Raw genomic sequence first — 14006 nt, forward strand, 5'->3', positions numbered from 1 at the left:
ATGTGTACTAACTACTCATTTGATTTTACTTTTCTATGCACGTGTAGAACTAGCTTTTTTAAGTACCAATTAGACATAGGTTATAGGCGGTCTGTCGTGGACATGTTAGACGTAGTTTTCTGCAGACTCCATTCCATCTTTCATAGGTAATGATGGAGGAACACGGTACTACTGTCAGACTAGCTACATCGGTAGAGTGTGGGATTTCTAACACTATGGTTCTGGGTTCGAATCCCATCCAAAGACTGTAATTTTTTCCATTTAGCAGTTTCCGATATTGTATACGTGCGAATCTCTTAAGATGTTCTCTCTTTCTCATTTCTCCATGTAGATGGATGCTACGAAGAAAAACAATAGAGAAGTAATTTCTTGTTTCAGTTATGGTTGAGATTTTAAAGACATTTTCAGCTTTCTGCGAGCATTTTTATTTGTTTAAATAAATATGTGTTATATAACACTTACTGTGTGTAATTATGTCTTTGTGGTTTGCTGATTCTCACAGTTATTATATATGGTTCATAACAAAATTTGAGGTGGTCTCCTTTGAAGTGCATGTGTCATTTGTCAATATATGCGCACGTTTTCTTTTCCTTTATATTTCGCATATTCCTCTTTATTTAGTTTTTATCACGTTGACCTTTTTCTTTTTCTCTCTCTTTAAAACTGAGGATGTAAAATGAGAAGAGAAATGAGAAGAACCTCAATCTATTACTCCATCTTGTGAGAAATTTGTGGTTTGTAGTCACGTTGTCTATGCATTTCTTGCTCCAAACGAAGTGTGCAGGGGGACGAAGCCGAAGGTCATCCTGGCGTGATCAGTGCCACAAAGACGTTAGGTTGGTTGCCTATGTTGTTGGCATAGTTTCACAATGAACTTAAACTTTCATGTTGCAGGTTTTTTGCTTCGTATTGTACCACGAAGTCACACCCTGAGTATTTTCTTCTTTGCTTTTTTTAAAAAGATTTATCTCTTTTTGTTTTATTTTTTTTAGTTATAATGATCTATGTGTTGCGCCCATATTGAGTTATATATGCTACTCTCTAGTGAGTTTATTAAATGGTAAAATGTAAGAAGGGAAAATGCCGTAAGTTCACTATTTAAAATAACAGTTAATAATAAATAACAAATTATATGCAAGGACGTAGATGACTATCGTGTGTACTTCAAGACCAGTTTACCAACTTTTATTAAAATTTAGTTAATAGCTAGTATGAGCGAGTGGTCTGAGGCCCAAATATATCAGTAAAGAATTTGCATCGAACCTAGTGTGTTGAACTTCACCACAATTTCTTAATTCATTTCACACAGTTTCATTTACCTTATACGACAAACCGTGTGATGGACAATATAAAAATAAAAACAACCATCTATTGTCCATGGTCAATTACTGCCTCGAGTGATCAATTGAGTAAATATATCTCCATAACACCAGTCGAAGTATTTTCTGGATTTCAGTTTCTGTCGTAAATCGTCTCCATTGGATAGAGTAATTGGAATTTTATACTCCATTCAAAAACTAAGACTTAAACTCTGTTAGCTCTCCAAAACTCTAAGACTTTTCTGTTAACTTTCCTTTCTCAATAAGTTTTTGGAGAAACATTTAAGATCCGTCTTTCACGTTCCTAAAGATTAATCTTAGCGTCAGTATATATTAGAAGCTTGTGTAATTACGTTTAAATACTTCTTCAAAATTCAGAAGTACGCTACAACTAAAAGGTGCGTTGTGCTGATTTTTTCAATACGTTTCGACTATAATTTTACTTTAATTTAGAAATAAGTGCTTATTAGTGGTTGAATATAAAATTCAATGTTTAGCTTAAGTTAGCCGGACGGAAAGGGTTAAGCAATTACATTTTTAGAGTATCTTTTGATACTTTCCTTACACGCTCAATGCTTACGCCTGTTCTTACAATCTGCAAACATTTTGTGTCCAATTCTAAATTGTGACACCATTTGATGTCCTAGGAAGAGAGAAGGTCTAAGATTTTAGATTTGTGTGTAAGTATGTACTATAATGCTTAACAAAATTGAAAATTTCGGGAAATTTGATATCCACAATTTCTCTTAAGTATGTTGTTGTCACTTTTTATAAAACTGGGAACAATACAGGAAGGATCTCGCTGGAATAGTAACAGTTACCTTTTTAGAATTATTCATGAGCACCGATATTCATTTGTTTGTTCCTACGGTTCTGCATAGAAGTCGACCACAACAAAACAATTAATTCTTTAACCAGTCACTGTTTTATAATCTTAAGTTCTAAACAGTGTGTTTTAAGAGCTTGGAAAATTATTGTTTCACGAGAAAATGTTAAAATAAAGAGAGAGAGAGAGAGGTATAACATTCAAATATGTGAGTGTTACCCGAACTATGATCTGGCGCTGTACACCTTTATGGTTGGTAGCAGCATATTTACAACTAAATATCCGAGTTTTTCTTTCTCTCCTATTAGATAACGTGAATATTCAAGGCTGGTATTTAAGAAATAAGAAGAGAGAGGCTGAATAAGCCCCTCTATCTTTTTAAGGATATGTGTGATGAATATAAGACTTACCACCATAGGATGTCCGGCAATTAGTGTCTTATCTTAACTTGCTAATAGGCTTCTACTTCTATTGGAATTTACGTTATCGGTTTCAAAACACAACAAAGGCAGATAGCACATGAAACCTGCTGTAGAACATCCTATTGCTTCAAGATTTCCTTGTTTGAAGAATTTCTGTTACGTACGATATCATTATATCAGGTGACCTAAAAATTATTGAGCCTTTGGCGCACAAAATTACGTTAGTGTCCCATGTTTCAAGATATATGAATCGCAGTGGATCAAACCTAATGTCATTTGACAGCTGACAGTTGAAGCTAGTAGCTGTGCAAAAGACGTTGAAATTGCTATTAACAGACGTATTGCGCCGTGAAGATAAATAACCTTTCCGAAAACGAACTACATTTTAGTTTTATTTCAATCAAGACAGAAATGCTACACAGGAGCGTGAAAGAAAAATGCTCTTTATAGACAAGATGCGTTACCAAGAGCAACATCCACAAAATAGTGATTCACTTTCAGCCCAGAAATGTCGATGTCCAAGATGCCCTTCGTAGTGGGCGACCATCACAGCAAAAGTAGATGATATTTTGCAAAAGTCGAGCAAAACCGGCGCGTAAACGGTGATGACATACCAAGAATCTAAACATGCACACCAAAGTGTTAAACAATTTGAAGAAAGCTGGCTTTATAAAAGGAAGCTTAACGATTGAGTGCTATGTGGTCTGACTCAAAAACATTTTCTCGATCGAATTTCTTCATCGCAATATCTTATTACGAATCCAAAAGGGTCGTTTGGAAGAGAACGGATGTTCTCCTAGACGATGAATGTAGGTTCGATATACAAAGTACCAGTGTTACTCCAAAATAGAATAACGTGCTGCAATATGCAAGATGCCCCACGAAGAGATTTACACTGTTTAAACTTTAATAACTCGAACCAAAATAAACAAAATATGATTTCTTACGTCACAAAGATGTTCAAAACATTACTGATGATGTTCTAATGCGGAATATGTTCACAATTCCCTCTATTGGCAACAGTATATCGCTGTCGAAAAGACGGAGAAACATGTGTTATAATTTCCATTGGAATAGATTCACAAGCAATGTTAATTGCTTCTCTTATGGCATCCAGCGTGCGTGGTTTTGTGAGATAGGCAGTGTTCTGCAGAGTTTCATACGGAAAAGAAATCTAAAGGCGTTAGATTGGGAGATCTGATTGGATACTTGACATTTCCTTGTTGGCCAATCTACCGCTGAACATATGTTTAATCCAGGAATTGCCCATCTTAACGATGGTAATGTGGTGGTGCACCGTTGTTGAAAAAGAAAACAGTCTTCATCTGGGTGCAATTGATGAATTTTGCCGTTCAACAAGGTAAGGTACTCTATATCTGCTACTGTGCCTTTAAAAAAGAATGTCTTGACAAGTTCTCTGACAAACATAACCTAGCAGGATTAACGGCTCGTTCTTTTAAACATGAGGATTATTTCCTGACCAGCACACACAGTTTTGGCAATTGATGGCTCCACTCAATTTAAAAGTAATCTCATCAGACCTAAGAATGAAATCAGACAACTGTTCATTACCGCATATCCATTCACAAAATTTGAGGTGCCTATCCGGATCATCCTCATTGATTGCGTGAAGCAACCTGGGAATGTACGGATTCCAGTTTGCTTGCTTTAGAATGCAGTGAACACTTGTTTTGGTTACATATTATTCACTGAAGCATGTCGTATTGACTGATCTTGCAAAAGTTTGTAACACTGCTTTTCACCCTTCTTTCGTCCCATACTGTTTTCTTCCTGTCACACCGTTCCTTCTTCAGATCATACAGCTCCTTCCCTCCCAAACTTGTATCGTAATTTAGTAATTGCTACACGTGGCGGTGGCACAGTATCAAATTCTGCTCGGCGTCGCCTCTGCACTACTTTCATATTCTGACATTTCCAGAAACACTTTAAAATCCAATTTTGTTGCTCAAAGGAAAGGTTTCCAGTTATCTTGTCAATTATTTGTCGCTATTGGCAACTGAACTGAAAGGGAAAAGGAAACAAATGAATAGCAAAGAAAACAATAACAAATGATGGCTACAGCACTAGTCATGAAAGTGCCAAATAATAACAGTTTTACCAGATTATCTGTAATACAGTATATTATCTTTTGTTAACATTAACCTCTTCACGGATATGCTATCAAATGATGACACATATTTATCGGGAAAATAATCCGATTTTTTTATTCACGAAGGAGAGTGCTAACTAAAGGTAAGTAAAAATAATATTCTGAAGCACTTGTTTTTACTTTCCTTCAGTTCGCACTCTTCTTCGTGAAAAAAAAATCGGATTATTTTCCCGATAAATATGTGGTATCATTTGATGCCATATCCGTGAAGAGCCTAAAACAGTGTAAACTCTCTTGTGGGGCACTCTGTAAACAATGTGGTAATTCGGAAACGAACCTGTTTTTTTTTCTGCGATGTTAGATTCGTCAAGCAAATTTTTCATAGTGGTAAATCGTATAAGCGTGTGATCTTGGAAGCACGTGCAGAAATTTTCATGTCTTCCAGTCGGCAATGCAGTGCTTGATGTGGCTAAATATAGAACGGTGCAACTATAGAATATAGACGGGCAATTAATGAAAGTGAATTATTATGAAACAATTGGTGGAATGGCAACGTGATAGGAAACAGAAAAACCTCGCGAAAACTTATAGACACGATGTACGAAGATCGAACTAGAGGCCGCGAGATAAGGAGCTGTAGTGCAACTCGATGTTCATAATACAACTCGTGAACTCTCCAGCAGTGTGAAATGGCGCATTGTCATCTTGGAAAATTGCGTCATTGGCTGAAAACAACATCTGGACTGCAGGGTAAATGTGATCGTCTAAAATGTTCGCATAATCAGGGGCAGTAATACGTCCTGTGAGTGTAATCACAGTACTGATGGAATAACAAGAAATTGCGACCCACAGCATTACCGAGTCGCCGCCACATTCCACGATAGGGAAGAGAGTTCGGAGTATAAGCCTTATTTAAGCGACGGCCTAATAAGATCAAAAACTATGATTCATCGGACCATATTTCGCAGTTTCAATCATCGGCTGTCTACTTTGTACGTTTTCTGCACCACTTCTTCGCCCAAAGCGTTGTTGCCGGTGATTCGCGGTTTGGATATGTCAACCGCCTACTAATATCGATGTTATGCAACTCATGTCGGACTGTGATTATCAGGATGCAGAGAAGAACAGAATATTCAGCAGATGGAACGCTTGATCTCATATATGTGTAACAATGGATATCCTCGTTGAAGAATATATCCCTACCAGGTATGAGATTTCAGCTGATTTCCAAATAGGCGACCAAGTCGTGCCATTGGGCCCGTGAGAGTACGTGCTGTCTCAACAATGTCTCTTGAAGTAGCTGGTTACTTCATAAATGAGCTTGAACTGCCGTCCCTACAGGAAGAGGACTATTTTATGGCTTCGGCTGTTCTCTCAATGGAAACTGATACGTTCCATTTGGTCCTGGAGGAGTATTTAGTACTCAACGTGTTCGTGATACCTCAGCACGTAAAATTGAGATGGTTGGGGTTGCACAGACCCCATGGTATGGATTCAAATACATCTAGCGGGGAAGAGCTGAGTCACCGAAATGACCATGTTTGTGCATTATTACAGACTCAGTCATAAGGTTCGGTAATATATGGTGTACATATGTTGCAACTATAGGGAAGCAAGGTTGGAGCCTTGTCGAACCTTCCGAGACAGTTGTGCTCCCAAATGATCACATATGTGTATTCCGACAGTCCACGTCAGTCATAGAGTCCGGTAATGTACGGTGTATCTCTGCCGTAATTTGAAAAATTTCCTTTTTGCTTGGGTGTCTCCATCAGGGGGAGAGCAGTTGCTACAACCCTTCTCCCAATGGCGACATACATGTGCTGTTAGATCCGGAACAGATGGTAAGTATCTGACGTATAATGGTACCTCAGTACGTAAGCACAAGGTAGTCCCGTATTGCTCGAAAGACCCTTCCGAAAGATAGCTACGGCGCGTTCTCAAGTGGTGGCCTACACGTGTCATTTACTTCTGGATGAAGTAATTAGTACTTCAACGTGTATGTGGTATATTTGTGCGAACTTGAATAACATGAGGTAGGCAAAGCCGGCATAAAATCCCCCTGCTCCAGTGCTCAGGGGTTGTAGATTTAGGTTGTTCATGCCGTATGATCGGCATCTCAGTATTTCGGTACTGAGGGAAGATAAACTTATTAAAGGCTCGGTACAACGCACTGCAGATGTTGGTAAATTCCTCTTCGCTATGAAAGTCCCATATAGCAGTAGATATAACTGGTAAAGACTATGGGTTCGAAGTCTCGTGAAGTTGGCTTATTTCACTTCTCTATTTGTGACATGGAGTTAATACCGTATGACAGCAAAGCACAGGGACACAGCGTAAATATGAAAGAACTACTGCACTTTCAGTACAACCAATGACCAGTTTTAAGTTGTAAGCTACGGTCCATTGAGTATGGCTACTGCCCGATCGAAACGTGATTAGTAGACCACACACCAACTTTGTTTCAGGTTCTTATTGAGTTCTCCAGTGCTTTTGAAGCATTTGGTCTACTGTTCTTTGTGACAATCTTCCTCAATGCTCATCAATCCCTGCCACTAAGGTTTCTCTCCCATTCTGTGTTGCTATTTGCCGATGTATTGCCATGACTTCTGTACTCATCATTACGTTGGATGTTGTTCATTGTGACACACTAACACACTGGCCAACTAATCACACACAAAGTCATCTTTGAAACTTGAAGAGCTCCTCTCATCCAGTTTATATTACAACTGTCTGCCTGCTTTAACACACGCTTTTTCCACTCTATCGTGCCTAACGTAGTAAACATGACCACCTGACATACCACCAGCAACTGCCAGGTGCTGAACACACTTGGCTGGTTGATTGATTTAGAGTTTAGCGTCCCTTTCAGCACCGAGGCTGTAAGAGACGTGAACCTACTGCTGAACATGGGATCCGCATTGCATGAGTTCCCACAAGAAATCAAATTCAGGTCTACTGAACCGAAGGCCCATACGATAACCAAATATCCACGAGAAAATTCTACGCTGCATATACATTCTCAGTGTTACAATCTCATACAGCTTACGTGTTGCAAACTACAAGTATTCGTATTATTTTGATAATGATCTATTAATGAAATATTGTCACGACTTCGTTAAATTTTTGTTCGTGATTGTATTTTTAGTTCATTGCTCTTGAAAATGACTTGCAAAGTGTGGTTAAAGAAAATCTTGATTTAAGAACTCATTTATGATTAACTTAAGAATTCTTCATTTCGAAATACTGCTTTGTGATTCTGTCTTTGAATTTGTTTCCACATACCGAAGTCAACTCGAGTTTATGCATTGACAAACATGATTATACAAGTAATTTCTGTAGGTGCACATACCTACTGTTTCAACACGAGTACAGTAAGTGTATGACCTCAGCATAAGTCGACGAGGAGAACGACTTGGAATCTCTAAGTCATGGCATTACGTTGCTAGACTTGGAGTAGGAGAAGACACCATATTCAACCTGGATCCGATCTGAACATTAGAACTCTAGCTATCAATATTTTAATGTGCTATCCACAGGATTCATACAATAGGATCGTCTATAATTCTACAACATAGATAAGGTATGTACTTGTTAATGGTATGTCAACACCTAGTCATGATCCAGTACTTGGAACATTTTCACAGATACGAATAAACATAATCATATGCATTAAAATGATTCTACGAAACTCGAATCTTTTCATTTCCCTCTAAACAGAATGTTCATGAATATTGGTGTAAGAACTATTGATGTCTAGATTTCTAAGATAGCGTTGTTTATTGCTATGACTACAATACTTCTGGCATAATTCCCTAAACCATGTTATTCATAGATAAGTCATAGTATAACCGCATATATATATATCCATTTACGATTTGGGAGTCGACAGAATGGGTTTAACTCAACGAAAACAAAGAGTATTTCACTATTTGTATGATATTTGGTCAGCTTTACTTGGAGACCTTGAATCACGAAGACAAATTATGCTAGTCATAACTGTAACCTTTGCAATTGCATGCTTGACTTCAAAGAAAATCTGCAGCGAAGATTAAATATATTCATTTCAAAGGAAACCATATAATCGAAACTAAGACTGTAAGAAATAAGATACTTATGTTTTCATTTTTTGTAGAAATGCAGAAACTTTTCGTATAGTGAAAGTTAGAGAACTTCATTGTTATTTGAATAGTAATTAGCTGCAAAATGTACACCCTTCACACTGGATGTGTTTTGGAAATATAGTTGGAGAGGTGCTTCAAAAAATTTAGTGTTGGAAGGTAGATAGATCACTATTCTGAAGATTCTAACAAAATTCAGTATCGTTTTCTTTTCAATTAAAGGGAAAACAGTGTACTTTAATTCAAATCTTTTTCTACAAACAGATGGTGACAATTATTTTAACCTCTCTACATAATCAACACATACGCGAAATTTTTGTGCTGTCATAAAAGACGCAATACTGATTGTCATTTATCTGTTTCAGGTTACTCTGTCAGATCAAGGCGAGCCTGAGATTGTGACAGAGGAAATCCAAGCCGAACGAGTTGGTCAAGAAGAAGCCTTACCATATGAGGAGGTAAGTACTATTCTACTTCTTTCCTTCATTTATCATATTGTGTTCTAGTACCTCCAATTTCATCATTCTACTAAAACACATTTACAGATAGCAATTTCTGCTAAAATGATCCATGCGATTCCTGATATTCCAGTCCATCAAATTGCATAAAACTTTGTACAAAATATATTTTTATTATATTCAGAACTGGTGCTATTTTTCAGGAAAGTCGCAAACAATGAAGACATCACTATCCTTTGTATGCTAAAAATACTGCAACTATAGCAAAGTGGCATTACGATGTTTTTATCTCTGGAAGTAGTCACATGCTAAGTAATTTGTACAGAAATTTGTACCTTCTATAATTGTGAATAGCGACTATATTATACCTCATATTATAGTGAATTTATTATTACTATAGCTTGCTTTTAGTTGGATCGGGTCATATTTGTAACCAAATCTTAACACTTAAGTACTCGCGCGGGGTGTACACAGAATTTTGTGTTGCTAGCCAGAAGTCCTGATGAAAAAATATAACAAAATGTCTCAAAATGAGAACAAAAAATCTAATTGCAGTAAATACTTCTAAAAACATGTCTAGAGTTACGCTACATTGTCTTAATTATAAAAAATATTAATTTGGGGTCTATTGGAACCCCGTGCGAGTACTGCAGTCTCAAAAAAAGGGAACAAGTACTTATGGGTTAAATTAATTAAGACAGAAGTGTACTGGCATTCCAATAAAAAAGTAGTTCTGAATTTTGTTATAATATAAATTGCCAATGTGAAAAAGTTTTGATTCGTACAGTGCCATGAAAGGTTCCTCCGGGATCATGTTGCAACATTAGATCATTATACTTATTCAGATGATTTTATTTAGTTTTAAAATAATAGAGCATTAGTATTGCGGCTATGCGATTACGTAGGTTATTGAAATATACTTAATCTGATACAGAAATGCTCAGCTCTCATATCCTAATAATATTTTATGAGAATATTCAATCTTGATGCCTTATTTTATAATCTAGTCCTAGAATATCAAGAAATTTCCTAAACACGCCATCAGTTTTTCTTTGAAAGAGTCATATAAGCTAGTCCTTTATAGCATATTTAACAATTCGGGTGCAACAACTAGTAATGGTAAATGCATGTTGCTACTCCATACGCCGTTTTATCGCCAGCTGACATAGGCATTCTATCGGCATGGATGAGAATAGCAAATTACACAACTTAGACTTTACCATGTACTGTATATACTCGTCACTAAATACAGTGCAAATAATTAGATCAACAAATTTCAGAAGTTGCGGCACATTTCCTGTAAGGAAAAATACGTGTAATGTGCATAACATATTAGTTTTGAGAAACCTTTGTGACAGAAACATATGGATAGACCAAGAAGATGGGTGAAGATAGCTGTACGTTATAGGTTAAAGTCGTCATTAGTTAAAAGCACAAACTGTTTACATTTAATTAAATATTTTATTTATTTATTTATTTATTGAGTTTGCCTACCAACCAACATGTTGGTTAAACAACGATTAATGCCAAAGTCTATATATAGGGGGCATGGTGGCTCAGCGGTAGAGCGCTTATCTTTGGTACATGGGGTCTCTGGTTCGCTCCCCTGCCAAGTAAGTTTGTGGTGAACAATATCATGTTCATGGACTTTCTCTCGATATTCTTGTTTCTTCTTATATTTTCATTCCACCAATTCTTCAATAATGATTCATTTGACTTAATCATTGTCTCCCTTAGCCTAAAAGTCATAATCGTTGAACGTTAAACGGAAAAATTTTGTTTCATTGCATTTCAAATCTAAAAATGGTTAAGGGCCTTTGCCTTATTTTAAATTAATTAGATTGAAACAATACAGTCCTTAAGTCGCAATTAAATCAGCAAATTGTCAGCACGATAGCGGCATCTATTGTGTCAGGTAGGCAAGTAATATCACAGGTAATGACACCTATTAGCGTGACTGTTTACTCTTAGGAATTAGTGCCGTTGCCGTTTGGAATTAGAACACATTTAGACATTTGCCGTTTATAAACAAGAATTCCTCGTTAACTTTGTACTTCACTCGTACTTGAGTTAGGTATTTCATTTTCATCTATCTCTGCCTCCATATTACTAAAACTAATTTCGATCTAACAGTTGCTTCATTGACTATGATTTCTGTTCGTCACCATATGTACTTTGGAGCATATTATAAAGGTAACCAAAAAAGTTCTGTCACTTATTGTAGAGGCGTGTGTTCCATTGGCCCTCACACCGTGAGTTGAATGCGAATGGAGATAAGCCGAAGGCCACTTGTGGGTGTGGGTATACCCAAAAACTACCTGGTTGTGGCAGTTCAGTTACACCGGGAACTTGCGTAACGACAGAGTGAACATGGAACCTCCACAGAGCGTCATAAGGGCATGTATGCTGTACGAGTTCAAATTTAGTTCAAACACCGCTGTAGCGGGGTGGAAGATATGCCAGACATTTGGTGACAGTGTCGTGAATACGTGGACAGTGCAGCGGTGGTTTAACAAGTTTAAGGACGGTGACCAAACACTCGAAGACGCATCACGTGCCGGAAGACCAACACATGTACAAAATGAAGATCTTCAGGCAGTAATTGAGGCGAACCGGAGCCAGACATGTGAGGAACTGGGATTACAATTCAGTGTGAGTGGAGTATCCATTCGGCAGCACCTTCATCAACTTGGGAAGCACTACAAGTTGGGTCGATGTGTACCACATGATTCTAATCCAGGCTAGAAGGCAACGCGAGCAGATACCTCTGTTTCTTTGCTGTCTCGTCTGAGGAAACAGCCATTTCTGGACAGGGTGTTGACATGTGATGAAAAGTGGGTCCTCTACGAAGCTCCACGGCGCAGTCATCATTGGTTAGCATCCCATGAACCGGTTCCAAAACAGCCAAAACCAGCACTGCACGAGAAGAAAGTCCTCCTGTATGTTTGGTGGACTACTCGCGGCATCGTGCATTGGGAACTGCTACCAGCTGGTCAGATCATCAATGCAACTGTGTACTGTCAACAGTTGAGCCGTGTTCAAAAAGAAAAAAAACAGAACTCAAAACTCTATAGTAAACACTTCTGAATCTCAAAGGGGTCATCCTGTTACAGGAGAACGCTAAGATTCACGTGGATAGGATGACCCATGACACCATTCTACGCCTTGAATGGGAAATACTCTTGCATCCTCCATACTCCACGGACGTTGCATCGTCCGATCATCACCTGCTCCATTCCTCGGACAATCACCTTATAGAACGCCAGTTCAAATCCCTAATAGATGTGCAAAGTGTACTTGATACTTTCTTCACTTCACGACCGACCAGTTCTATGGTGATGGAATCCATGGCCTTTCAGAACGTTGGCAGAAAGTCATTGATGCTGATGGGGACTATTTTTGAACTTCCAGGTACATGTTAGATGCCATATCGCTGTTCGAAGATAGTGAGTGAAAAAGCGACAGAACTTCCTTGGTTACCTTTACACTAAGGATAAGCAAAATTAAGAGAAATACAGTTTTTCTGAAAAATGGTAGCATGTCTGTTCATACAAAATTTCCGAAAGACACAATAAATAAACAAGTATTAATGGCACGTATGCACCACGTTAAGGAGTTTGATTGAATGGTATACAACCCACCTGACGTATAAGTATAGTTGGCTTACATAACACAAAGGAACCATTTAGAACTATAATACATGAGGAACCATTTTTATTGGTCCACACGTTACGTTCCAGTGGATGGATTGCCTTCATCAATGAACTCAATCCCCAACATCTAATCCTCTACATCCTGGTCAAAAATTATGAAAAATTGCCACATAGATTTGATTTTTTTTTTGTCTCGCAGATTGACGGACAGACGGATGAACAGGGTAAATATATAAAGAAGATTTGGTTGATAAACCAAACTCCTTAAAAGTCGCTCTTCTGAAACAAAAAGCACCTGGGACAATCATCATAAGTATTCTGCCCGTATTGGCAGGTCACTTGCCGCAGCTGAGAAGTTTCCATGCTCCACGGTCTTCCGTGAACCTCTTCGTCTTCACGTATAATCTTTCTGTTTTTATATCATCCATTAATTGTAGTCTCCTTCGCCCCTTCCCTCTCTTTCCCGACACCATACCCTCTAGGACGTCCCTCGTGATACAATCTCTTCTTAGGCAATGTCCCAACCAGTTTCTCTTCCTCTTCCTAATAATATCTAAAAGTGTTCTTTTCTCACCCATCATTTTTAACACTCTCTCATTCGTTTTGCGCTCGACCCAACTAATTCTTTCCATTCTTATCCACACCCACATTTCGAAGGCTTCCAGTCGATTTTCATCACTTTTACTTAATGTCCACGTTTCCGCCCCATACAGTACAACACCCCACACGAAGCATTTTATGAGTCTTTTTTTCTCAAATCTTTTATTCAAGGTCCCACAAAACAGACTTTTCTTCCTCCTAAAGGCTTCTTTCGCCATTCCTATCCTTGCCTTTATTTCACGTTCGCACTTCATGTCATTACTAAGAATACTACCCAGATATCGAAAACTATTCACTTGTTCTATTTTCTCCCCTCCCACTTTTATATTTGACACAAACCCCTTCGTTCCAATCACCATGGCTTTTCTTTTTAATATTTATTTTCATCCCATATTCTTCAAAGATCTTCCTAATTTTTTCTAACATTTTATTGATTTTCTTTTCAGATTCTGCAACAAGCGCCATATTGTCTGCAAATCTTATGCATCTAATCATCGTAC

At 37.8% G+C, this 14006-nt stretch overlaps 1 protein-coding gene across 4 annotated transcripts in view; it reads left to right on the plus strand.

Moving 5' to 3' along the window:
- Positions 1 to 14006, plus strand: part of CRMP (Collapsin Response Mediator Protein) — a 502151-nt gene that overhangs the window by 197765 nt on the left and 290380 nt on the right. For all 4 annotated transcript variants that reach the window (XM_081762168.1, XM_081762172.1, XM_081762170.1 and 1 more), the window contains one exon: positions 9161 to 9253. In XM_081762168.1, coding sequence (XP_081618294.1) covers positions 9161 to 9253 — 93 coding nt within the window. The remainder of the gene's footprint in view (positions 1 to 9160; positions 9254 to 14006) is intronic.

Source organism: Thermobia domestica, chromosome 6 (genome assembly GCF_964235325.1).
Source record: "Thermobia domestica chromosome 6, izTheDome1.hap1.1, whole genome shotgun sequence".
Lineage (NCBI taxonomy): Eukaryota > Metazoa > Arthropoda > Insecta > Zygentoma > Lepismatidae > Thermobia > Thermobia domestica.